The sequence below is a fragment of the Podarcis erhardii genome, assembly GCF_964252035.2.
Source record: "Podarcis erhardii genome assembly, chromosome: 10".
Lineage (NCBI taxonomy): Eukaryota > Metazoa > Chordata > Lepidosauria > Squamata > Lacertidae > Podarcis > Podarcis erhardii.
Window position 1 is genome coordinate 23,603,484 of NC_138500.1, and position 24,798 is coordinate 23,628,281.

The 24,798-nt window shown below is 43.3% G+C and overlaps 1 protein-coding gene across 1 annotated transcript in view; it reads right to left on the reverse strand.

Moving 5' to 3' along the window:
* KIAA1549 overlaps positions 1-24,798 on the reverse strand; it is a 117,530-nt gene that overhangs the window by 21,512 nt on the left and 71,220 nt on the right. The window contains 6 exon segments of the mRNA XM_081878778.1: positions 1,238-1,252; positions 1,876-2,000; positions 3,100-3,302; positions 14,950-15,131; positions 18,781-18,958; positions 23,928-24,073. Of these exon segments, the coding sequence (XP_081734904.1) occupies positions 1,238-1,252; positions 1,876-2,000; positions 3,100-3,302; positions 14,950-15,131; positions 18,781-18,958; positions 23,928-24,073 (849 nt within the window).

Here is a 24,798-nt window from a genome sequence, read left to right on the forward strand (position 1 = left end):
TTTAGGGCTCAACAGCAGTCTAGAAAGGCCCTTAAAAATAAAAAAGAAACGGCTTTATTTTCCTCTGGGCAACTCACACTGTTACTTGAATATTTTGAAGCTAGTTCTGCAGTGCTTTTAACATCTCTCAGTCTCTCTGTCTCAATCTGTCTGTCTGTCTGTTTCTCTGTGTTTGTATCACCCTTGCAGCTACAGGTTTAAGTGTGGTATGGGGTAGAGGAGAGCTGAGAGCAGGAAACTCTTCTATTTTGTGGATGTAAAAGGGCCTACAATAAATACACCGAGAAAGACAAATAGAGGGCAGTTCAAACGCTGCACACAGTACAAGTTAATTAATTCCTAGAAGGTTTATCCACTACAGCCAGAATCGCTCCTTATGCCAAAAATAGTTTCACTGCACTTTCCAGGGCTTAAAAGGTTTTCCTTATAGAAGCCACGTGATAGTTCTCAATGAACAGCCCATTTAATCTTCGACAAATTGAGACGATGATGGGATTCAAAAAGGCTGGAAAAGGCTAAACTGAGATGGACAATACAATGCTAAATGTATTACATGAATGAGTCTTGTGTTCTTTCCTGCTTTGATGTGGCTTAAGGGCTAAATATGTGCATATAACAATGCCCCAGAGTTGTTGTCATTTTAAGGAGCACAGCAAAGCCTTCTTTAGAAATAGGTAACCACACACATGAAATTCTGTAGGGGGTGAAAGAAGCATTTGGAAACACCAGGAGGGAAAACAGTTCAATCACTTCTGGCTACCCCATTCTATTTTTCCCTTCTCAAACAGGACTTGTTTATGAACAGTGGGGCACGATTACACCCATTAACATGTATCCTGAACAGTGGGGCACGATTACACCCATTAACATGTATCCTATAGAAGGGAGAGGAACAGTTCAGCAACGGAACCCATGTTTTACATGCAGAAGGCCGAGATTCAGTTCCTGTCGTCTCCAGTTGAATAGCCAGGTAGCAAGTGATATGACAGATGCCAACAAGAGAGTCGCTTTCAGCCAAGAATAGGTAAAACGGAAGCAACTTCCTATGTGCATATAATTAGTTTATCCTTTACTGGCAGATGGGATGCCTATAATGGTTCCCATTGGCTATAACATGAGGAAACATCCAAAAGCCAGCCCTAGCTATTAGGCACTGAAAGCCAAGCCCTCTCCACACACATTTACAATTAAGACTCTCTCATCTTAGGCTTATTGCACATTTTTAGGGGAAACTTACCCACTCGGTTTACTCCTGGAGCATCAAGAGAAAGATAAAAATAGTGTCATTATAATTCAGCAAGTAGTGACAGAAGGAGAGCCAGATGCTCCCAAAAAGAACACAGGTATGTCAATTTCCAAATTTCAACAAAAGGGAGTTGATTCAAATGTTTAAAAAAGCAAATGGCACAGGGTTTTTATGAGTGCACACTACCAATGCAGAAAGAATGCATGCTTCAATGATGCTTCACTGTGAGATGCACAGGGTTTTTTTTGAGGTGTGACTGCTTTAAACCACCTATCACCACCACCACCTGGATTCTGGAGAAATGCACTGCATGTTGTTTTTAAGGACTGAAACAGATCTGAATGACTACAGCACTGGGATAGAATTCCACACAATTGTACAGACATCATGGCCTAAAACTCTGTAAGCTGTCTGTTGAGTGTGGCTTTATTCAACTGCATCATTTAAATGTATTTATCTGTTCTGTGATGTCAATTTGCCTTCTAGCCGTGTGGTATATATTAATAATAATAATAATAGATGCATTTCAAGCTGCGCCCAGACAAATGACTCAGCAGATTCCCTATTCCTGGCACACCTGTGTGAATGGAGACAGGAAGAAGAGTGTGGTGCGTGAGGAGGCAACATACCAGACTTGTTGACTCTGTGTGGCTTCACTTCATTTGCAGCTATCTGTGGTCTTGCAGGCCCTTCTCCTGTTTCTCGGCCACTGGACTGCTCACTTGCTGTGGAGTCAGCATCTGATGGGGAAACTCTGCAGGCATCAGATCCCAAACAAACAAACAAACAAAAATTAAAATGGCTGTATATTATTTTGCATGTATAGATTTTACCTTTCTTCCACGACAGAACCCGAGGCGGTACACAGTGTGTTCTCAGGTGGCTTCTCATTCAGACACAAGACCAGACACAAGACTTGTTTAGCCTCTGTAAGCTTTCTATTCCTCTGCATTGTGTTTTTAACTGATTTAATGCTATGCAGCCTGCTTTCAAAGTGCTTTCTGTTTTCTGACTCTATAGTTCTGTTTTATTAATTTATGCTGTTGCATTTTTACTGTGGTGGTGATTTTTTTAAAAAAATTGTTCTTGTTTATAATATAAGCCACTTCTATACTTTGATTGTATGCAAGCCTATAAATAGTATCAATCCATCCATAAACTAAAATAGACCCTCCATATACGGAGGCAGCCAACCTCTAGGAACTGGGCTCCCTGTAGCTCACTTCCACATGCTAAACATGCACTGGCTAGTGCTGCTCTCCAGACTTCCATGTGCTGAGCGCATGTGACTCTTAGCAGATACCCACCCTGAGAGCATAGGCATTTGGGGGGAAGAGCTGAGCCAGCACAAAGGGGTGGGGCCAGGGGTGGGGCCAGGAAGCACTTTCTCTTAATGGCACAAAGGGGGCTTTTGTGGCTTGCTAGTCTTATGGTCTCCATGAGCAATCCAATTTGGAATTGAAATGAGCATTTAAGAGGTGAACAAGGCAGGGATTGAAAAAAATCACCTTGGACTTTAGCTATGAATTGACTTCTGTCAGTTTACCCACCAGGTTGTAAAGGCTAGAAAGATCAGACAGTTTAGCTGTGCAATCACATTTAGTGCCCACATGCCCACTGCCTATCCTGGCTCATCTCATACTTCTAAGTGAAAAATCACTACAATTAAGAAGCGCAGCAGAAGAACCTAAAAAAAGAACGGGACACAAATCCTGGTGGATTAATGTAAAAGGCAACTTCCTGAGCAAAGGCTATTCAAACTGAGAAATAAAAGCCCTTATGAAGCAAAAATAATCCCCCATAACTAATTAACTTTAATCCATGCCAAGCAGTTTCTCATCAACTGAACTGACCTCCCTCTGTGTCGGACATTCTTGGATGGCTTTGAAGAGATCTTTGCTTTGGGGCTCGGCAGGTCACCGTTTTCGGAGGGCGTGGTGTCCTTAATTGGTCCCGGTAGAGGAGTTGGCTCATGTATGATCAGGATGTCATCTTTGTTGTGCTGCCCTAAATGCTGCTTTGCAAAATCAAAGCCCTTCACACTGGGGGCTTGCAGCTAGAGTGTTAAAAAAAATTAAAAAGGGAAGACAAAAAATAATGATGAGCCAACATGGTAAAACATGCAAACTAAAATCTGGCTGGTAAGTCCTGCAGGATGACATAATACCACGAAAACAGAACAGAAATACATGAACTACCAGGGGTGGGGGGTAGGGAGAGACACCCTGAAAGTATGGGTGTGATCTGGATTTATGTTACACAAAGTGAAGCCACTTCTGCTGTCCAAAATCAATATCATGTGAAAGAGGTCCTGAACCACCTCTTTGAACAATGTCCAGAAGCAAAGTCCAAAAAAAGGGACAAACCCCACAATGAAATACAAAGTGTGTGTCTACAATGTCCAGAGGCACCTCTCATAAAAAAAAATAGCGTTCCCTAAAAGGCAAATTGTGGGGAAAGGAGGAAGATATGAGTAGGTGCTACAGAGATGCCCAGAGGCTTTAGAGGCCATTGGGCACCATTGCCTCCTCCTGCAATTTGACATTTCTACTTTGGGCACACCTTCCATTTGCTCATAATGAACTAGTTTGCATATCACACTAAGATACACTTTCTTCTGAACCACAGCTTAAACTCAAACAAGCCTCCATCTTCATGGTACAAGCGACATTACAGCACAACATGCTGCCTTGTATGAAGCTGGATTGTGGTTTGTTTGAAACACGAGTGGTAAATCCAAAATAAGCCACGGTTCATTGCTGGCTTATTTCTGGCTTGCCACTCATGGCTTGTTTGGAACAAACTGTGACACAAGTGCTAGTGCAAGAATGGTTGACCACAGGGGAGTAGAAGAAACTATGCAACTATGGGGCGCGGTGTTCATCTTGCTTTCAGGCCAAGGGAACCAGCGTTTGTCCGGGTCATGTGGCCAGCATGACTAAGCCGCTTCTGGAGCAATGGAAGACCGTGACGGAAACCAGAGCACACAAAACATGGTTTGTCTTCCCACCACAGCAGTACCTATTTATCTACTTGCACTGGTGTGCTTTCGGACCACTAGGTTGGCAGGAGCTGGGACAGAGCAACGGGAGCCCACCCTGTCGTGCAGATTCAAACTGCCAAACCTTCTGATTGGCAAGCCCAAAAGACTCAGTGGTTTAGACCACAGCACCACCCGCATCCTATAGACTGGAAAGAAGGGCAGAGTTAAAGTGAGTGGCAGGTAGAAACTACCAGTTTTTAAAAAATGGCAGTTGGGGTGAGGAGTGGTTGTGAGAGACAAAGTGAGAGGCAATGGAAATCTATGTAGAAAGCTTTAAACTCTGTATATACTACATTCCTTAGTAAGATATATGTTTACATTACAGTGGTATCTCTGGATGCAAATGGGATCCGTTCCGGAGCCCCGTTCGCATCCTGAAGTGAACGCAACCCGCATCTGCGTGTCGCGATTCGCCGCTTCCACGCATGCGTGTGACGTCATGTTGACCGTCTGCGCATGCGCAAGCGGCAAAACCTGGAAGTAACACACTCTGTTACTGCCGGGTTGCCGCAGAGCGCAACCTGAAAATACTCATCCCGAAGCTACTTCAACCCGAGGTATGGCTGTATAACATTGCATTCTGGTCAAGGTAGATGTTAGGTAAGCCTATTTCACCACAATGTCTTGTGTATTTGAGTAAGAATATCAAGAGTGAGCCCTACAGCTCTCTATAAAGTCACTTACATGGTGTTACCAGGTATTTTAAGAGAAGTCTGGGCACAGCAGAGTAGCTGCGGGACTGACCTTTGTGACCACCTGAGGACAGGACATTGTAGGGGACCCCAGGAACTTCACATAAACCACGATCCGGGTTGACCCGTCACAGCAAACCAGACTATGATGTTGCTGTGCCACATGCAGCACCCAGACGGGTAAGGGAAGCCGCACACGATGTGGGAAGCATGTTCATGATTAGCAAACTGTGCCTTACGAGTGCAAGAGTGCAAAAACAGTTCATTCTCATTTATTAAATTAAGTGGGGGGGGGTTGTCGTTCTTAATGCAAACCTGAGATTTCCAGAAATGCAAACATGTACACATAAATCAAATACAAAGAAATGGCATTCATGTGTTCCATTAGTTATGTTTGTGAAAAATAGCATGGAATCTTTATTTTTTTCAGCCACACAACATTAAACAAAACGAGTTGCTTACTGCTGAACGGTATGGTGTTCCTCCTACCTTGTCTGTATTGCATAACAGGTTGGAGAAAGCTGCACTCTCAATCTCAACCAGCAGATGGGGATAATAAGCATTAAAGGCAAATATGCTTTCTGTCTACTTCCTTGCATATTATGCAGACAGCTAATGCAATCAGGCTTTCGGGTCAATAGTACAGACACAAGTGGGACCCTGCAACAAAAATCTCCATCCCTTAACAGGAGTGTTCCTCTTCAGGATCCCAGCCAGCTAGACATATTTTCCTGTGGGATATTACAAGCTCTTAGGGAAATGGTGGAGAACCTGTGGCCTGCAAGATGTTGTTAGATTTCTAACTCCCGTCAGCCCCAGCCTGTATAGCCAGTGGCTGGGAATGATGGGAGCTGCACCTTGAGAGCCACAGATTTCTCACTCCTGTCTTAGGGACTTAAAAAAGTCAATTTACTCTTCCCCATCCCAATTTCCCATTCTTCTTTTCCAGCCGACACCATGAGAGCACTAAGCATGCACAGTCCTTATGGATGGCGGCTAGCAGATTGAGGTTGAATCCTGACAAGACAGAAGTACTGTTTTGGGGGGACAGGAGGTGGGCAGGTGTGGAGGATTCCCTGGTCCTGAATGGGGTAACTGTGCCCCTGAAGGACCAGGTGCGCAGCCTGGGAGTCATTTTGTTTGTTTGTTTTTTATAAATATTTATTAAGGTTTTTTTATAAAAGAAATGCACAGATAATAGACAACATTAGTTATGTCATAACAAAATCTCATAACTTCTTTGGACTTCCTCATATCTCCTGCTCCCACTTACATCGTTGAATGATTTTTTCAAGCAAATTATCATCTTATTTACCATCTTATTTCCACTCATTTAAAAATAGTCTAACAATTCTCCAGAGGGTTTATATTTTCCTTAATCTCAATTATCGTAAAATTCCGGTCTAATTTAGTGGTGGCCAATTATTTTATGATCAAGCATCCTTCTTAACATTCAACCAAATTACAATATTTTTGTAGATAAGTCTTAAATTTCTTCCAATCCTCTTCAATCCTTTCTTCTCCCAGGTCTCGGATTCTGCCAGTCATCTCCGCCAGTTGCATATAGTCCATCAGCTGCATCTGCCACTCTTCCAGTGTGGGTAGATCTTGAGTTTTCCAGTTCTTAGCGATGAGTATCCTTGCTGCCGTTGTTGCATACATAAAAAATGTTCGGTCCTTCTTTAACACCTTCTGGTCGACAATACCCAGGAGGAAGGCTTCTGGTTTCTAGCCTGGGAGTCATTTTGGACTCGCAGCTGGGAGTCATTTTGGACTCGCAGCTGTCCATGGAGGTGCAGGTCAATTTTGTGTCCAGGGCAGCTGTTTACCAGCTCCATCAGGTACGCAGGCTGAGACCCTATCTGCCCATGGACTGTCTCGCCAGAGTGGTGCATGCTCTGGTTATCTCTCGCTTGGACTACTGCAATGTGCTCACCTTTGAAGGTGACCTGGAAACTACAACTAATCCAGAATGCGGCAGTTAGACTGGTGACTGGGAGCGGCTGCCGAGACCACATAACACTGTCTTGAAAGACCTACATTGGCTCTCAGTACGTTTCTGAGCACAATTCAAAGTGTTGGTGCTGACCTTTAAAGCCCTAAACAGCCTTGGTCCAGTATACCCGAAGGAGCATCTTCACCCCTATCATTCTACCCGGATACTGAGGTCCAGCTCCGAGGGCCTTCTGGAGGTTCCCTCACTGCGAGAAGCAAAGCTACAGGGAACCAGGCAGAGGGCCTTCTCGGTAGTGGCACCTGCCCTGTGGAACCCCCCCACCAGATGTCAAAGAGAACAATAACTACCAGACTTTTCTAAAATGTCAGATGTCTTCTAAATCTGAAGGCAGCCCTATTTAGGGAAGCTTTTAATGTTTGATGGATTACTGTATTTTAATACTTTGTTGGAAGCCGCCCAGAGTGGCTGGGGAAACCCAGCCAGATGGGTGGGGTATAAACAATAAATAATTCTTCTTCTTCTTCTTCTTCTTCTTCTTCTTCTTCTTCTTCTTCTTCTTCTTCTTTTTCACTGGGTTTGTTTTCCTTGTAGGAGGTTGCCCTTTTTTGTTTTTTAAAAAAAGTACTTCTGCATATCCTAAGATCCACCCCACCATGCTGATACATCCGTCATGCTTGTCAGTGGGTCACAATTTGCTATGAAAATGTGCCATTACCTCCACTTCCTCTTTTCACACTAACTTAATGTCACATTCAAAGTGTGCTTTTCCAAATTTACACCCACAATTTCCTGACTTGATTCTAGGAAACTTGCAATTTTGATGATAAAAATTATCTTATCTGTTATACCCAATCCCTTCATTGCTTTTTATTAAAAAACCAAAAACCAAAAACCTGTGCTTTTTGTGACTGTTAATGTGTTCAACTAAGACAGGGAGACCTGGATTTGAATCGCCACTTAAACACCAAGAGACTTTGAGAGAATCATGCTATCCTATTTCACAGGCTTGGTGTGAGGGTAAAGAGGCAGGAACCCCTATACACTACCCTAACCTTTTTTTGAGGGCAAGATAAACATGTGATAAATAACAGAAGTGAGGGCCGTGGCAAAACATTGCACTGTGAAGTTCTTCTGTTTGGAACCCACAGATTCCAATCTGTTTCTTCCTCCCATAATAATGGCCTGCAGGGTCAGTGGCCACGCAGATGCCTACGGGAAGCGAACAAGCAGGGAACAAGCTCAGTTGGTAGCGCATTGCAGGGAGTTGGACTACATGACCCTCGTGGTCCCCTTCCAACTCTGCCATTCTGTGAGTCTGTGTGCAAATAGCACACACGTTTAAGGTTCTGGTTTTGACCTTTAAAGCCCTATGCAGCCTAGGACCCACGTACATACGGGACCACCTCCCCTGGTATGCCCCGCAGAGGACCTTAAGGTCCACAAATAACACTTTGGAGGTCCCAGGTCACAAGGTGGTTAGATTGGTCTCAACTAGGGCCAGGGCCTTTTCAGTACTGGCCCTGACTTGGTGGAACGCTCCGTCACAAGAGACTAGGGTCCTGCGGGACTTGACATCTTTCTGCAGGGCCTGCAAGACAGAGCTGTTCCACCTGGCCTTTGGTTTGGACTCAGTCTGAACCTTATGTTTCCCTCCCCTTATGGTCTTGATTTATCGGCTACTTTTAAAATGAGGCTGCATTTTAAGTTGCATTTTAACTGGAGAACTGGGGGTGCCATTGGTACATATGGCTCTGACCACAGCACCCTGAGAACTTCTGAATGCCATCACTGTTTTCAAACTCATCTGCTGCTTTGAAAGCTTACAGACTACTTCTGGTTTCCCTTCAGACTGGATCAGGCTACTGAGCTTCATCTTCTCTTCCCTATTAATTGGTTTCGCTTCTCGCAGGAGCGGCTGTGCAAACACTGGACTGGTGCCTGGGTGCCATGGTGGGCTGGAAGAGGGGAAAGGGAAAATAAACTAAGCTTGAATCCTGGCAAGGCAAGAGGCTCTGTGGGTTTGTGGTTCTTGTATCGGATAAGCTGGGTCAATTGCCTACCATGGAGCAGGTACATAGTCTGGAGGTTCTCCTGCATTCAGGTTTGTCATTGGACTTCCAGATGGCCTCACGGTTTGGGAGCATCTTTAACCAGCTTTGGCTGATAAAACAGCTGTGGTCATTCCTGGAACAGCTTGACCAGTTTAGCCCAGGCAATAACTTCTGTTTTAGCAGTTAAGACTACCGCCGTTCTTTTTGTTCCTTCATCCAGGCCTTTGGATAATTAATATTCTACAACCTTTTAAATATGTTTGTGCTATTGTTTTGTTCTTTTTGTTTAACTATTTATTTGTGTTTTTATCTTGCGAGATGCCCTGAGATCTTTTGATGAAGGACGGTTTATAAATCTAATAAATAAAAATAATAAAAAATAAATTCTTATTTTTGTTCGCTGCTTTGAGTAACAACACCTTTGTGTAAAGGAAAAGCAGGATTTATATATTAATCCTGTACTCAAGTATTGGTACAATACGTACGCAATAACTGTGTAAGATAATTTACTTATTTTCCTGTAGATATAGGTAAATGAACATGTGCTATCTACGCAAGTATTATTTATATACGCGCTCCCACGTGCAAAATGCCCTTTTGTTCTGCTTAGGATATGTACAAACTGATATGGAAGTTGCCAAAGCACACTGCTTAATGAGTAAGGACCCATATCTGATCCCAGGAATAATAATATTTCAGCTTTGGCAGCTAATCTGTGAGCAGCTCTGGAGACCCTGTAAAAACGTCTTGGTGAATTATGACCTGGCAAAAATGCTAGTGTACACAGTTCTGGAAAACTGGTGGTGGTGGGAAATAGGAAACACACCCACCCACAAAACGGAGCTTGAAGAAATGCTTTGAATCCAGTTGTCTTTTAAAAAATCTGTAGGAAATTAAAAGCCAATAAGCAAAGCACTTGTGCGGAAATGACTTCAGTTTAGGGTCAGCAGAAACTCAGCCGCAGACTTTATATCCCAGCCTGATCTTCAAAGTGTGATAATAGATGCATGCTGCTATTTGTCAAGGCAACAGAGAGAATGATAAAGGACGAATAAATAACAAAATATCTACATCTTTGCATTCCTAGCGGCATCTGCAAAGGAATATATTTTACCATGAAGCACAATGTTGAGTCTTTGGTCAAGATACAAAAATCTCATTTGTGCCACAATCCTATGCATTTTCGCTTGTAAGTAAACCCTACAGTTCAAATGCATTCATTGAATCATGAGAGTTGGAAAATGGCTTAGGAAGGGAAGGAAGGATTCCAACAAGTACCCTGAAGGACAGGCCTGGGGCTGTGGGTGCCGTGAGGGCTGTAGCACCACCAGTGTCGACCTTCGTTGAGGAAGAAGAAACAGAGGGGGAAGGACTGAGTGAATTGTGAGAACCTGGGTTGGAAGGAGGGGGTCTCCACTTTCCACCCCAACTTCAACCTTGGGGGAAGTGGGAGCAGGGATGCCAACCTTCTTCCACAGCATAGAGCCTCAGTGGAGGCTGGGGAGGGTCTGATCAGCCATCAGGGGTGAGTGAACAGCAACTGAACTAGAGCCAGAACAGCCTAGAACCAGATGCCACCATCACAGACCCACCTGCTGCAATGGATCACACCCTTGCAATCTCATTTTTCCTGCAAGGCAAGTACTGTGAGTGACCACACTACACCTAATCTTTAAAAGCTTGGTAGGAGAGAGAGGGAAACTTGGTGAGACATCTCCATTGCTTCTGTCCATTTCTGAACTTCTTGCCTTGCTCTCGGACTCCCAACTCGTCACTCCTGAACACTGCATCTCCTGCCAAGTCTGGGCAGTTGCTTGTCTGACTAAAGATCTCATTCTTAATTACAAGCAAGACTTGTCTCTCTGTGTTGGATGGAAGCAAGGAGGTGGATTGCTCAGCCCTGATACAGAGTCATGTCTGCATATCAGCAGAACATATTTGGCAATTCTCATATGTGACTGATTTGGGATGACGCTTCATCAACTAAGAAAAAATCATTTCATCTGAAAACTTTTGTGTGTGCGTACACATGAACACGCACCGTTGCCATTTAAGAATATTCATCTAGTTAAGGAAATGACATATTTCCAGGCTGAAAATAGGAGAGGCAAAAACTGAAGTGATATATAAATGTCACCGCTGATTTAATTTTATTTCTCAAGGAAATGAAATCCTTATCCAACATGACAAAACAGATCACATCAAGGTGAAGTTCTTAAAATGCATGGTGACTTACAGAGTGGATCTTTAATATTTTACGTAGCTCTCTGAGCTAAAAAGGCTGCTGTGTCTCAGAACCTACTGGAGCAGTAAGGACTGAGATTTACCCACCTTTCAACACACCCATGTCAGAAACTCACAGCTAGTTTTATTATACTGTTCCACCTACCTACAAATAGATTCTTTATAGGCTACATGAAGGTAGCTGTTGAAGACACTGGCTCCTTTTGCACTATGCAAGAGAAAGGCTATGACATGAATTATCGTGTTTTACTCAATATGAATGTTAAGGGATGGTTGGACAATAATTAGACCTTTATGGTCCTTTTGAATTTATGAGAGAATATTGTGGCTCTTCAAGGTACTTCATGTTTAATACTCACATTCTACAGATCACAGAGTCTACACTTATAGAAAAAGCCACAAGTTTATGCTAATATCCAAACGAAGAATTTTACAGATGCACTGAAGGAAAGGAGAAAAAAAGTATATAGCATTCCAAAGCAAGAAAGAATAAAAGAGTGAAAAATGAACAAAGCTGATTCAACTATTTCTGGTCCATTTGTAAATGCGAAAGATCTCTGAAGCATGAAAATCCGTTAGCAGTTGGTGAACCTAAGCCTAAAATAGTATATTGTTCCAGGAGGAACCAATTTTCTTGAAGCCTGAGTTGACAGAGTACTTTGGGGATCTGACTGGAAGTGGCTTTGGACACTGATGATAATACAGGAAGAGTGGGCTCGCCTTCCTAAATCTAAGCCTTATGAGGAATGGTTGAAGGAGCTGGACATGTTTAGCCCAGAAAAGAGGAGACTGAGAGGAGATATGATAGCCATCTTCAAATATCTCGCAAGGAAGATGGAGCCAGCTTGTTTTCTCCTGCTTAGGAGGGTAGGACTCAAACCAATGGCTTCAAGTTACAAGAAAGAACTTTCTGACAGTAAAAGCTGTTCAACAGTGGAATCTCCCTCGGGAGATTGTGGACTCCCTTCCTTGGAGGTTTAAAGCAGAAATTGGATGGCTATCTGTCATGGATGCCTGAGTTGAGGTTCCTGCATTGCAGTTCTATGATTCTAACACACACATCTTCTCCTGGAAAAGATGTGCAAGTCCCTGCTCCAGACAGGTACCTTATTTTTCGCCCCATAGGACGCACTTTTCCCCTCCAAAAATGAAGGGGAAATCTGTGTACGTCCTATGGGGCGAATGCAGGCTTTCGCTGAAGCTTGGAGAGCGAGAGGGGTTGGTGTGCACCGACCCCTCTCGTTCTCCAGGCTTCAGGAAGCTATCAGCAAGCCTGGGGAGCCCGCGGGAGTTCCCGCAGGGCTCCCTAGGCTGCGGATAGCAGCCTGCTGCCCGGAGTGCGGGGCGCACTGAAGCAGAGCGCCCCGCGCTTCGGGCAGATATCCGCAGCCTAGGGAGCCCCTGGGGGGGATAATTTCTTTTTTCTTTATTTCCCCCCCAAAAAACTAGGTGCGTCCTATGGGCCGGTGAGTCCTATAGGTCAAAAAATATGGTATATATGAAGACGGAAATTTATCTATTTGTGCGATTTCATTTATGCTATAATTTGCAGGTATCACAAACACTTTCAAATTGATCAGGATGTCCCCTTTCCACTTGTTTACAGGACTGGCACTATGGTCTTAATGCATGTAACACATGTATTCAACTCAAAGATTCCTAGGTGAATTCTGTAGTTTGCATTTAAAGGAGCTACTTCTTTTTATTTATTTTTAAAAGCCCTTATCCAAAGCACTGCAAGTGGTTTCAATATGTGATGGCATTTAGAACTCAAACCATACACCTGCCTCTCCCAGGCGGAATTCTGCCTTGAATTATCAACACAGACAAAGGAAAGCAGAGAACACAGAAGTCACTGGTTCAGAAGTTCGTCTAAGGTTATAACTGTGACTGACCTCGATTCCACCATTCAGACTCAACAACGAAGAGAGAAGTGTGGGCTGTCGTTCATTTGTTCTGGTGACTTCACAACAGTAAACACTTTCTACCTCTCTCATCTTTCACATGATTAATTAAGGCCAGCAGAGAGTACGGCACATAGCGCAGGACTCCTGCAGCCTACCAGTCTCTGGGCACAAGAAGACTGTGATGTTATGACTGCCACTCACACAAAGACCTGACAATCATGAGTACTGTGGTCAGTGCTTGGATCTATTCTCCGCAACCAGGGTGGGGAACTGCCCAGAATGTTTGCCTAACACAGCCTAAATAGCTGTAGCTTCTGCCGCACTGCTGTACGTTGCAATCACATTCACCTAATTGTGGCCCAGAGCTCATGTATGTTTTGTACACATATTTTTTCCAATTCGCCCAACAATCTAAACAGCTGTGTCAGAAATATTTCCTCAGAAGTGGATTCTGGTCTCAGTAACTCTCACACTAACAAACACATGCTCAATAAAAAGGTATCACTCTAATCCAGTTTTTCCTCCCAGACATGGAGGCCAGCAAGAGATATATCGTCTATAAAGCCGCTACTTATCTTATTTATTACTGTATTTTTCGCTCTATAGGACACACTTTTTCCCCTTCAAAAATGAAGGGGAAATGTGTGTGCGTCCTATGGAGCGAAGACGCCATAGCCCCGCGACCCTCTCCCAGCTGGAGAGGTGACGCACGGCTATGGCAGGAGCCTCTATAGCCGCGCGTCACCTCTCCAGCCGGGAGAGCGCGCGCGGGGCTAAAGAAGCCCCCCGCGACCCTCTCCCGGCTGGAGAGGTGACGCGTGGCTATGGCAGCAGCGTCTCCGCTGCGCCTTTCCACTGCTCCCTGACCTTCTCTTTGGGGCTGGTGGTGGGCTTCCCCCCACCAGCCCCAAAGAGCCGGTCGAAGGGAACCTGAAGCCTGGAGAGCGAGAGGGGTTGGTGCGCACCGATCCCTCTCGCTCTCCAGGCTTCCGAGGTAGCCGCCTGAACGCACCTTAAATGGAACCTTGTTTTAGAGCAGGAAAACAAGAGGGGGAAAATTCTCCCCCTCTCTGCGCAGCACCTCCTGCCGCTTCGCTGAAGGGGCGCTGGGCAGAAAGGGGGAGATTTTTTTTTTTCTTGTTCTCCCCCCTCTAAAACAAGGTGCGTCCTATTGTCCGGTGCGTCCTATGGTGCGAAAATTACGGTAACCATAACAACCAAGTTGAACAACAGTTGTTCTCTTGCTCTCTATTTCTCAAAAGTATCATATGGGGAAATATATTTCAATATTTTAGTGACATATAGTTTCAAAATGATGTTGACGGGGTTCCCTGGTCATGGGGAGCATCCTTCAATTCCCCAAAGACAGTTTGTCCTGAGGTAATACATCAGAGGAGTTTCCCCTCCAATCTGTTGCCCAACAGCCTTGATAACTCTAGTTTCCCCAGAACGTTCTCACCCATGTCTGGCACTGTTATGTACTGAGTTGAATAGGATCCAAAATGCAGCAGTCTGATTGGTCCCAGAACAATAGGATTCAGAATGCAGCAGTCTGATTGGTCCTAGAACAATGCAGCAGTATGATTGGTCTGCAGGAGCCACCCAATCCAGCTCCAGATGGAAGTGAATCCACAACCTGATTGGCCTACAGGAGAATTCCGGAATTAGCCAATCATGTGCAGCCCATTGTGTAAATAATGTATATAAAGCAGATACTTTGAGGGGATTTTCATTCCTCCTCACCACTATGAGCTGAATAAAGAGCATGAAATCCACTCTCGACTCTGAGCATATTTCAGGCGCCATTACCTTCTGTCTTTGCTGAATGTTGCTCATGGTGTCCGGCTGAAATTCCAGCTTGTCAGAGCGGCAGAGCTTCCAGTATAAAATGATGATGATCAGCAACACCACAGCTACTGGGACTGCAACACCAACAATAATCCAGAGGTTGTTCTGCGACTCTGGAGGTGACTCTTTGACTCTGTCCACAGCTGCAAAAGTAAGGGGGGAAAGCGTTAGAATACCCTAGTGATGTGTGATCATAAGATCTCATAACTTCTAATGTATGTTGATTTTTTTAAAAAAGTAATGGAGACATGGATGTTCTTCCCACATAATCCTCATGTGGTCACTAAATGTTTGGTGGGGAGAGAAAAGACTTTACATACTCAGGAAAAGGACATTTTTTTTGCATGCAATTATACCTGCCAACCTAGCAGTTCGAAAGCACCTCAAAGTGCAAGTAGATAAATAGGAGGGAAGGTAAACGGCGTTTCTGCGTGCTGCTCTGGTTCGCTTAGTCATGCTGGCCACATGACCCGGAAGCTGTACGCCGGCTCCCTCGGCCAATAAAGTGAGATGAGCGCCGCAACCCCAGGGTCGGCCACGACTGGACATAATGGTCAGGGGTCCCTTTACCCTTTACCTTTATACTTGAGTGAGACAGAGCATGTCTTTGCTGCTGTGTTTTGCTTTTGGGTGGGCATGCTATTGCCATGTGACAGCTACATTAAAATACTGGCTTTCTCACTTATTTTATCTGGGAAAGATATCACATTTCTGCCATGTAAAATGAAAAAGAAAAAAAGCTTCAGAATGAACCAAGCAGACCTCTTTCATTGTATTGAATTGAGAGAGAGAAACACATGCACCTAGACTAACCCTTAGACAGCTTCAAAATGACCCAGGAAGTTCCTTCTCTTGATAATGCAGAGGGGGTTTCCTGGCTTATTTTGAAGCTATTTTTCTGTCTCCCCATTCATGTCTAAGTTTCTCTCTAGCAGTCATCAACCATAGCACTCACTTTACTTACTGGCTAAAATCACTGAAAGGCAAGCTCATATCTCACAAATGTGTGCTTGCACATTTTGCTTCGTAACTTTCATTTTAAAGGAGCTAGCCTTTTTTAAAAATGATAGAAAGCTTAGAGTCTGCTCCCCACCTACTGGCTCTGGATCTGGGACAGATGTACACTCTGTATCACTCACTCAGTAGTCTTAGAAGCAATTGAATTGAAAATCAGGTATGATCTTGATTACAGATCTTATGCATTTACATGTATGGAGCTCACGTTCACCTTAAGCAAATCACATGGAGATCGAGAAACAGGGAGAGCTGATGCACAGAGATTGAAGCTATCCAGTGTGACACCAGCCAATGTGTGAAGATTACTTGAGAAAAGGCTACAGTGATAGGTTTCTAGGCCCGCCATTCCTAGCATTGAACCTGAACCTCTGAACTGTTGCAAGACATCTGACAAATGTCGCTTCTCTACTCACAGTAATGGGGCAAGAGAAAACAACAGGCACACAGCTATTAACGGGACAGAGATGGCTGAGTGCTACACTGAAAAAGACAAGGAGGGAAGGGAAACTCCAGCAGCAGAGGAGAGAGAAGAGTTTTAGCAATGTGATTAGATGGCCAAATGGACAGATGTTGTTCAATGTGGTGTGTGTATATGACTGGAGAGGTCCATGCCTTTAGGGCGTTGAGAATTTTCACAGGCGTCAATGGCCGCTGCTGGAGGATTTCAATGCAGCTAGTCTAGAGAAACTGTCTTCTGGGCTGCATGTTGACATGCTTTCTTGATTTTTTAAGCTCTTATCATCTTTAAGAATTTACTGAAAGGGGTATTTATTTGAACAGCAAATAATATGATTACAAAAATACAATAAAATTGAATTAAGCTTCTTCTGTAAGTCAATGCAACCACTACCTCTTCTAGAACTCTGAATAAGGTATCAAAATATATTAATAAACAGCTTAATAACAAGCTTAAAGGCTTAGTCGTCTTCCCTATAGCTACTCTTACAAATGTAGGATGCGGAGCAAGACAAATCCTTCACAGTTTTATATAATAAAATTGTTGTATTTAGACATATTTAAACTATAATCTATTTTCATTCAAACAAAAAAATATTCTACTGCCTGTGAAGGGAAATAAAGCCACTTGTAAATATCCATAAATCCTTATAATTTGTGCAGGCATTACTTGTCAGAGAAACAAATATAATATTGCCTCTCTAATATCCCAACTCCTCTGGAAGGAGTGATGGGGGCCAATAATCTGAGGCTGAATTTTGAGGCTGTGGGTAAGTGGCTCCTATATCTGGGAATAAGGCCTGCAACTCAATGGCTAGAAGTGCTTTTTACCAACTGTGGCTGCTTTGAAAGCTATGGCCATTTTTGGACCGGGAAAGCCTTGCCACAGTAGTTTGTGCGTTTGGTTACTTGAAGAATGGATTGCTGAGATGTGCTCTTATGTGGGGCTTCCCTCGCAGGGCTTCAACTTCAGCTATGAAGTTCACTAATGATAACGGGCCACTCACTATTTCTTAGCTTAATCTACAGGGTTGCTGTGATAAGATGAGAGAGGGAAAACCATGGAGGTCCCTGGAGGAAGGGCAGAATACAACTGCAATCAGTAAATAAAATAAAAAATAAACCTTCTCCCAATGCTGCCTGCCCTGCAGGAAAAAGCACAGTTCCCAATGGAACTTTCTTGAAAGAAAAGCAGGACGCATAAGGAAAAAAATAAATAAGCAAACGAAAAAAGGGAAATGAATTTTCTGTGAAGATGTTACATAACCAAACCCACACATAATTAAGCCTTGTGAGCCTTAGGGGTACTGAATCCTCCAATGTAGTTTACATATCCCTGCTGTTTAAAGCTATTTTTAATGTGAGGACAGCTCAGCTTCACACTGTCGTATACGCTCTCCTCTCCTCTTTCTGATATTAACTGGAATCACTAATTAATCATGACGCACAGCTGATATACGTAAGCTAGATTGACTGATATGTAGAACAGCTTCAGCCCTATGAATAATGTTTGAAAATCAAGGGAAATAAGTTGTAATATATGTTTCCCCAACTAATTTTGCCTGAAGTCACGTCTGTTATAATTTCTTCAAGGGGCATTCATATCTTATTCCTGCGCCCCCCTAAAGCAGTTCCCTCTTTTTTGTTGTGATGGCAGATTTTACATACAACCAATGAGATACTCTGCTTTATGTTACCTTAATTCCAGTCTCCATAAAAGGTAAAGGTAAAGGACCTCTGACAGTTAAGTCCAGTCTCAGATGACTCTGGGGTTGTGGCGCTCATCTCGCTTTACAGACCGAGGGAGCCGGCGTTTGTCCGCAGACAGTTTTTCCGGGTCATGTGACTAGCATGACTTAGCCGCTTCTGGCGCAACGGGACACCAAAACCAGAGCAGAGCACAGAAATGCTGGAGTGGTACCTATTTATCTACTTGCACATTCTGGCGTGCTTTTGAACTGCTAGGTTGGCAGGAGCTAGGATGGAGCAATGGGAGCTCACTCCATCACGGCGATTCGAACCACCGACCTTCTGATCAGCAAGCCCAAGAGGCTCAGTGGTTTAGACCACAGCGCCACCCACATCCTTTCCAGTCTCCATAAGCAAACCCAAATAAAGTAGCATAACAGGCAAATGAAGACAACCGTTCAGATATCACACTTAAGTTTAGTGAGGAAAGAACGGACCACAGAGAGTCTCAGGCTCCCCGCACCCCTGGCATGGTGACAAGGGGTGACAAATGGTTGCATGTGTCGACCCCAGCTTCTTTGAAAAATGCTGAACGGATCACTTATCACTGTGTTTCTTAGGAAGACTCACGCTGGGCCACTGGGCCTTGAATGCGGTATCCTAGAATGATGGCAGCCCTCTGAATATCGACTCTGTTAATCAGGTCAGATGTCTTCACAGCACCAAGCCTCTCTCCATCTTGGTCCTCCACAAAATACACCAGCATAACTGGGCTGTCGGCTTCCTCTATGCGTGACACGTTCACGATCTGAAATGGCACATCAACACACACATCAACACGCACAGAGAGCCAGTGTGGTGTAGTGGTTAAGAGCGGTAGACTCATAATCTGGGGACCCAGGTTCGATTCCCTGCTCCTCCACATGCAGCTGCTGGGTGACCTTGGGCTAGTCACACTTCTCTGAAGTCTCTCAGCCCCACTCACCTCACAGAGTGTTTTTTGTCGGGGAGGAAGGGAAAGGAGAATGTTAGCCGCTTTGAGACTCCTTCGGGTAGTGATAAAGCGGGATACCAAGTCCAAACTCTTCTTCTTCCAAACATCACATGACTGACATTACTACACAGAGTACTGATAGAAGAGTAAGAAAGTATCAGTACCGACTCACTGCTTTTGTATTTTGGTACAGTCATACCTCATGTTGCGTTAGATTCATGTTGCATCTTGTGAACGTGTCAAACCCAGAAGTGCATACTTCCGGGCTTTGCCGTGTGTGCGTGTGCAAAAGCGTTCTGCACATGCACAGAAATGCTCTGCGCTTGCACAGAAGCGCCGCTCTAGTTGCGGAATTTTCGGGGTGCGAATGGCACCCCGGAACGGATCGTGTCTGCAACTAGAGGTACCACTGTATTTCCAATTGCAAAGACAAATTCTAAACTGTAAATTGCCTTGAGTGTTATAGTTCATCTTGCCAGCCAGACCATATTGTCTGCCTCTGCCCATTTCAATCTTTGTTTGCCTTTTCTGGAAGCTGCCTACCAGTTTCTTTGGATCACAACATTCGCCTCTGATGCCAACGGGCCTTGAAAATGCCCTGTATTTATCATAAAATGGCATATATAGCTTAAATTATGTATCAAGATTTACTCATTTTACAGCTCTATACCTGGCTGCGTTATAAGACACAACTTTGATACAGAGTTACGGTCATGATTAATCCACAGCCTGTGTGTGCAACGACATCAACTTTCAATATATTTCTTAAGAGATGCCCATATAAAATTGCAGATAAGACTTTCCATTCTTTCTGCTTTTGTAAAATTAAGTCTAAAAAAGACATTAAGATACTGGGCATTTAAATGGGTGGGTTTTGTTTAGAAGCAGAAGAGGAAAATTCTGTATCAAAAACCTGACAAAAGATGTTGCTGTATGGGAAAAACAACAAAGTCTAGAGGCTGTATCCAACAGTGCCTTTGTGGTATGTGTTTCCACTTGAACAAGTTGGGACACAACTTCTCTCTGACTCCCTCCCCACTTATTTTAGTCCCCTGTCCCTCCCCCCCCCCCACGCGCAAAAAATCCCTGTTTCTTAGTATGAGGTACCTTCTGAAACAGAATGAATTATAGCACAGGGTTGCAATGGAGGACAGGAGATAAGCGGCAAAATTTGGGTGCCACTATTTGTACTTTTGTGCTGGGAAAACCCTTCCCACTAAGTAAAAATCACAACTGGATATAATATTAACAAATGCATTATGGTATAAGTTTTAGTGGACTGGTTATGAATGAGATATAACAATTACTGTAAAAGCATTGAAGATTCCAAAGGCACCTTATAGAATGACAAATTTATTGTGCCATAAACTTGCATGGGCCAGAGACCATTTCACTGGACACATGATGTAATCTCATAAATTAGAGGGGGGGCGGGAGGGAGGGAGGAAACTGAGCAAAGTGTTATCAATGGTTCAAAGCTGTATGAACTTGTGTGGCATTACATAGCACAAGGTCAGTTCTATGTTAATTTCAGTAGAAAATTATTTTTGATATGCCTTTTCAACAAAGCTAGCTATTCTGCTATCAAGATCTAAACACAAGAAGAATGCATGTTGTCTATGAAATTATTTTCAGTTAGCAATGTTATTTACAGCACTGGTAACATTTCTCAAAATGTCAAATTTACAATGGGATCACTGACAAACCTTTAGTTATAGCAGTGCTTCTGGGCTTTGCTGTAAATATCAGCTCCACAAACTTTGTGTAACAGGCTCTAACCATAAAAAGCAATAGGATTCTAAATTCTAGAAATTATGCTTCTTCGGAAATACATTTGGGGTAGCTATTTATTATCTGATTTCCTCTCCACTGTGCCAAACTCTCTTCCCCATACCAACTGAAGCTCAAACCCTAAAATGTAATTGAGGATGAAGGAAAGTACATTTGTACATTTAAGTGAAGATAGCTAGGGTACTATTATATATAGTTTGTGACAGCTCTGTCGTTTCTGGTTATCATCACTGCACATTTAGGTCTATGAATATTGCCATGAAAAATATATTTGAGTGCTTCAGACAGGTATATAGATATAAAGGATTCTCTTGTCATTTTACTAGTAGTAGTACATTCCTTCCAGGTTGCTAGCATAGGGTATAGAACAGATTCACCCTCCAATTTATTAATTTTCATATCTATACCCCACTACATGACCAAAACAGGCTAAACTAATTGTTGTTATATCTGAACAGAGCCAAACTGGTAAGTTTAAACTATGTTTTATTGAAACAAGCCAAGATAAAATGGTGTTTTCTGACCCTGGTTTCAGTAAACTATAATTTAAAGTACAAGCAATGTACTTTAGGTGCAATGACAAACTGTGGTTTGTTTCAACCTAGAAACAGATGCTTCCAGTTTCTTCCTCACAGTTGTTCTGGAGGCAGTGTGTGAGCACTCAAGCACAAGGCATGAACAGGCTTAGAATCACAGAATTATAGAGTTGGAAGGGACCCCGAGGGTCATCTAGTCCAAACCCTTGTAATGCAGGAATCTCAACATACAGTCCCCCCTCCAATTCGAAACCATTCCAGATCCTGCTTAGCTTTGCAAATGAGCTAGCAGTTTTATGGTCCGCTTACCTCGTGTTCTGTAACACTAAACTATGGTTTAGCATCACATCCAAACCAGAACACATTACTCAATTAATATATAGGACATAACACAGCAGCAGAATGATAAATCTCAAAACTGGGATTAGAACAGAAGCCATTTATTTCTTGCCACTTTTCCATAAAATGCTCAGGGTGACTCACACAAATTTCTAATATAACTTCAGCACTTGAGGGAACATATCACCAAATCTCAAAACAAAACTGTGAACAGCAAGCCAATAAAGACACCAAGAAATTAATAATGGTTAAAAGTCAGAATAGATTTAAAACTCACCAGTCTCATCAGCGTGGAAACACCTTTCAAAAGCAATAATTTAAGAATTCCAGCCTCTTATAAAAAAGGGTTAGGTATATGAAGAATGATTTGGGGCACGAAGCTGCAGTCTATAAAGAGTCCACTACTGGTCATCCTAATGGACATGCATTCGCAGATAGAATTTTTAATTGCCTATCTCTGCTGCTCTTCCTCCAAACAACTTTCCCATGTTGGAAATGTGGTTTGTATTCAGATATTGCTCCTGTGTAGAGGAGCATGTGAGAAAAGCTTTAAGAGCGTTAACTGCACCTGTACACAAACTTATCCCTATCTCTCCCATATCTCTCCCTCCACTACCCATTGTCTGTTTTGGATTATAAATTCCTTAGGAAAAGGTCTACTGATGTCGATTTAACACTGTAAGGCACTGTGCACACTGATGCCACTGCTGTGTAAGGAAAAAATTGAATATCCTGGAACAAAAATAATTAAAATACAGACGGCGACCATTTTGTACACGTCCTATTGATGTATGGCCTCTCCCACACGTGCGCCACTTTCAACCCCAGAGGGGGCGGAGGAGGAACAGGGGGAGGAACGGGATTATGTGCAACCACGGACACACGCGTGACCCAGAATGTAACCCCCGTGCAAACGGGGAGTTGCGCGTACCAGCTAGAAAATGTGGCTGAAGGTAACAGGCCCAGAGTGTAGGCAGCACGCCTAGCAAGTTAGTGGAGGTTGGGTGGGAAATCTTATTTATTTGATTTTAACAGAGGTCCTAATAACCTGAAGCTGAGACCTATGAACTTTTTCCAGCCCTGAGCAGAACAACTCTGTGCCTCTGTTTCATCATCCATTGAATAAAAGGTCACCAATTTGCTAGTCCTACTTATATCTAAGGATGCTGGAGAATGTCAACCAAAATGGAAAGGGGAGCAGAAACTGCCAATGTTTGCTTATCTGCCCAATGTCAGGAATGGAAATCAATCCAATGAATATAAGCAGCATTTGCAGTTATTGCAGCTTTCCATCCGCAAACAATATGAAATTGATTAGGTTTTCCCTGGCCCACTATCTGCTTTGTGTTTCCTTTGAAATGACTGGAAGGGAGTAACACAATGACAACATCATTCACACAATTTCTGTAACTAGCTATGCAAGTTACTTGATTTCACCGCAGCAGGCAATTGAGATAATGTAGCTATTGGCAGAAGATGAAATGCAGCAGAACAGAAACAGGGCTCCATGTGACAAACAGAGGGCAGAACAGAAAGCGATGCCTTCTTACATTCCCCACTAATATATGAGGTGAAATAACTTGCAGCCAAATTACACAGAATATAGCAAAAAGGGAGGAGGAGGGGAAAGAAGTTTAAACTTCTGAAGAATCTGGCATCTCTCTGAAGTATTCTGTTAAGTTACATACCGATTCGTGACCATCTGTTTCACCATTCAAGGAAACATTAACAGGGCAATGTTTTCTAGCTTCAGCTTGCCATGTGTTAGGAAGAAAACAACCCCTGATATTTTCTATGTTTGGAGAATGAGGAGGAGTTGGAGACTGGTGGAGCACAGGAGAGGAAGGAGAAGAAAAGTGGCAAAAATGTCATCTATTTGAAGCAAGAGTGAAAGAAAGGGAGTAAGCAAAACCCCCACTCAGTACAATTAATTAAAATTCTGCTTATGCAAGCCAAAGTGAGGAATGAAACTCTGCATTAAGCCTCAACGAATTAAAAGATAGAAGCGCCAATAAAATGTAATTCCAAGGGTTGTTTGTGGTGTTCAGATCAACAACTCCTGTATGATTTATGCTTTCTCCCCCATGTTAGGTTTCCATTTCAATTAACTTTAATACCTGCACAACGTTGTTCCCAGCAAAAGTCGCCCTTTTCCATATCCGCCCTCTGCCCAAGGCCTCACTTAACAACTGGGCTAACTTCCGCTCCATCTCAGCCTGGAAAACTTCCTCTTGAATTTTCCGGTTGACGACACCAAGGACAACTACATTGAAACAAACATTCAGGGAGAAAATAAATATATAGGAATAATGGCAGTGAACATCAAGCTTCACATCATAGGCAATTTCTAGTTAACGGAACCACCGTGGTGAAGCAAGGATCTGCTATCCTTGGGGTGTTGGGAAGGCTTAGAGGATGCATCATTGCTAACTGATGTTCTGTGATGTGTATCATTTACATATAATCTGGAATCTGGTTATCCAAAGTTCTTCTTCTTTAGTCACACTTGATCTCCTTTTCTCACTTCAAAAGAATAGCCTAGTCCTTGGCATCTACCCTCTGTCTTCGTGTTCCTTTGAAAATATCCTGGCCTCTGACACAGCAACCAAAGAAACAGTTACAGGCAAACTAAATATATAAAGAGAAGAATAGCAATTCATATTCTTGTATCTTGGAAACTAGGGTCTCCTCAGAAGACTAGTAGAGGGAGAAGACCCCACCCCCTAGCAGATTTCTGCGATGTCAGTGCCTCTAAGCAGCCCAAACCTTTCTGCCTTAGACTGGAGTTCTTCACATCAATGGCTTCAGTTCTCATCAATGGCTGGTTCTCAGATGCCCTTCCTGGTCACCCCCAGGGCCACAGGAACTACCTGCGCTGACTCTGCTCACTCTGGTTAAGTTCCCCATGGGGCCTTTGGGGGGCCCCTTTTGAGGGCGCTTTGTGAGGTTGGGGGTTAATCTGCTCCTTGCCATGCAAAACCACAGCCA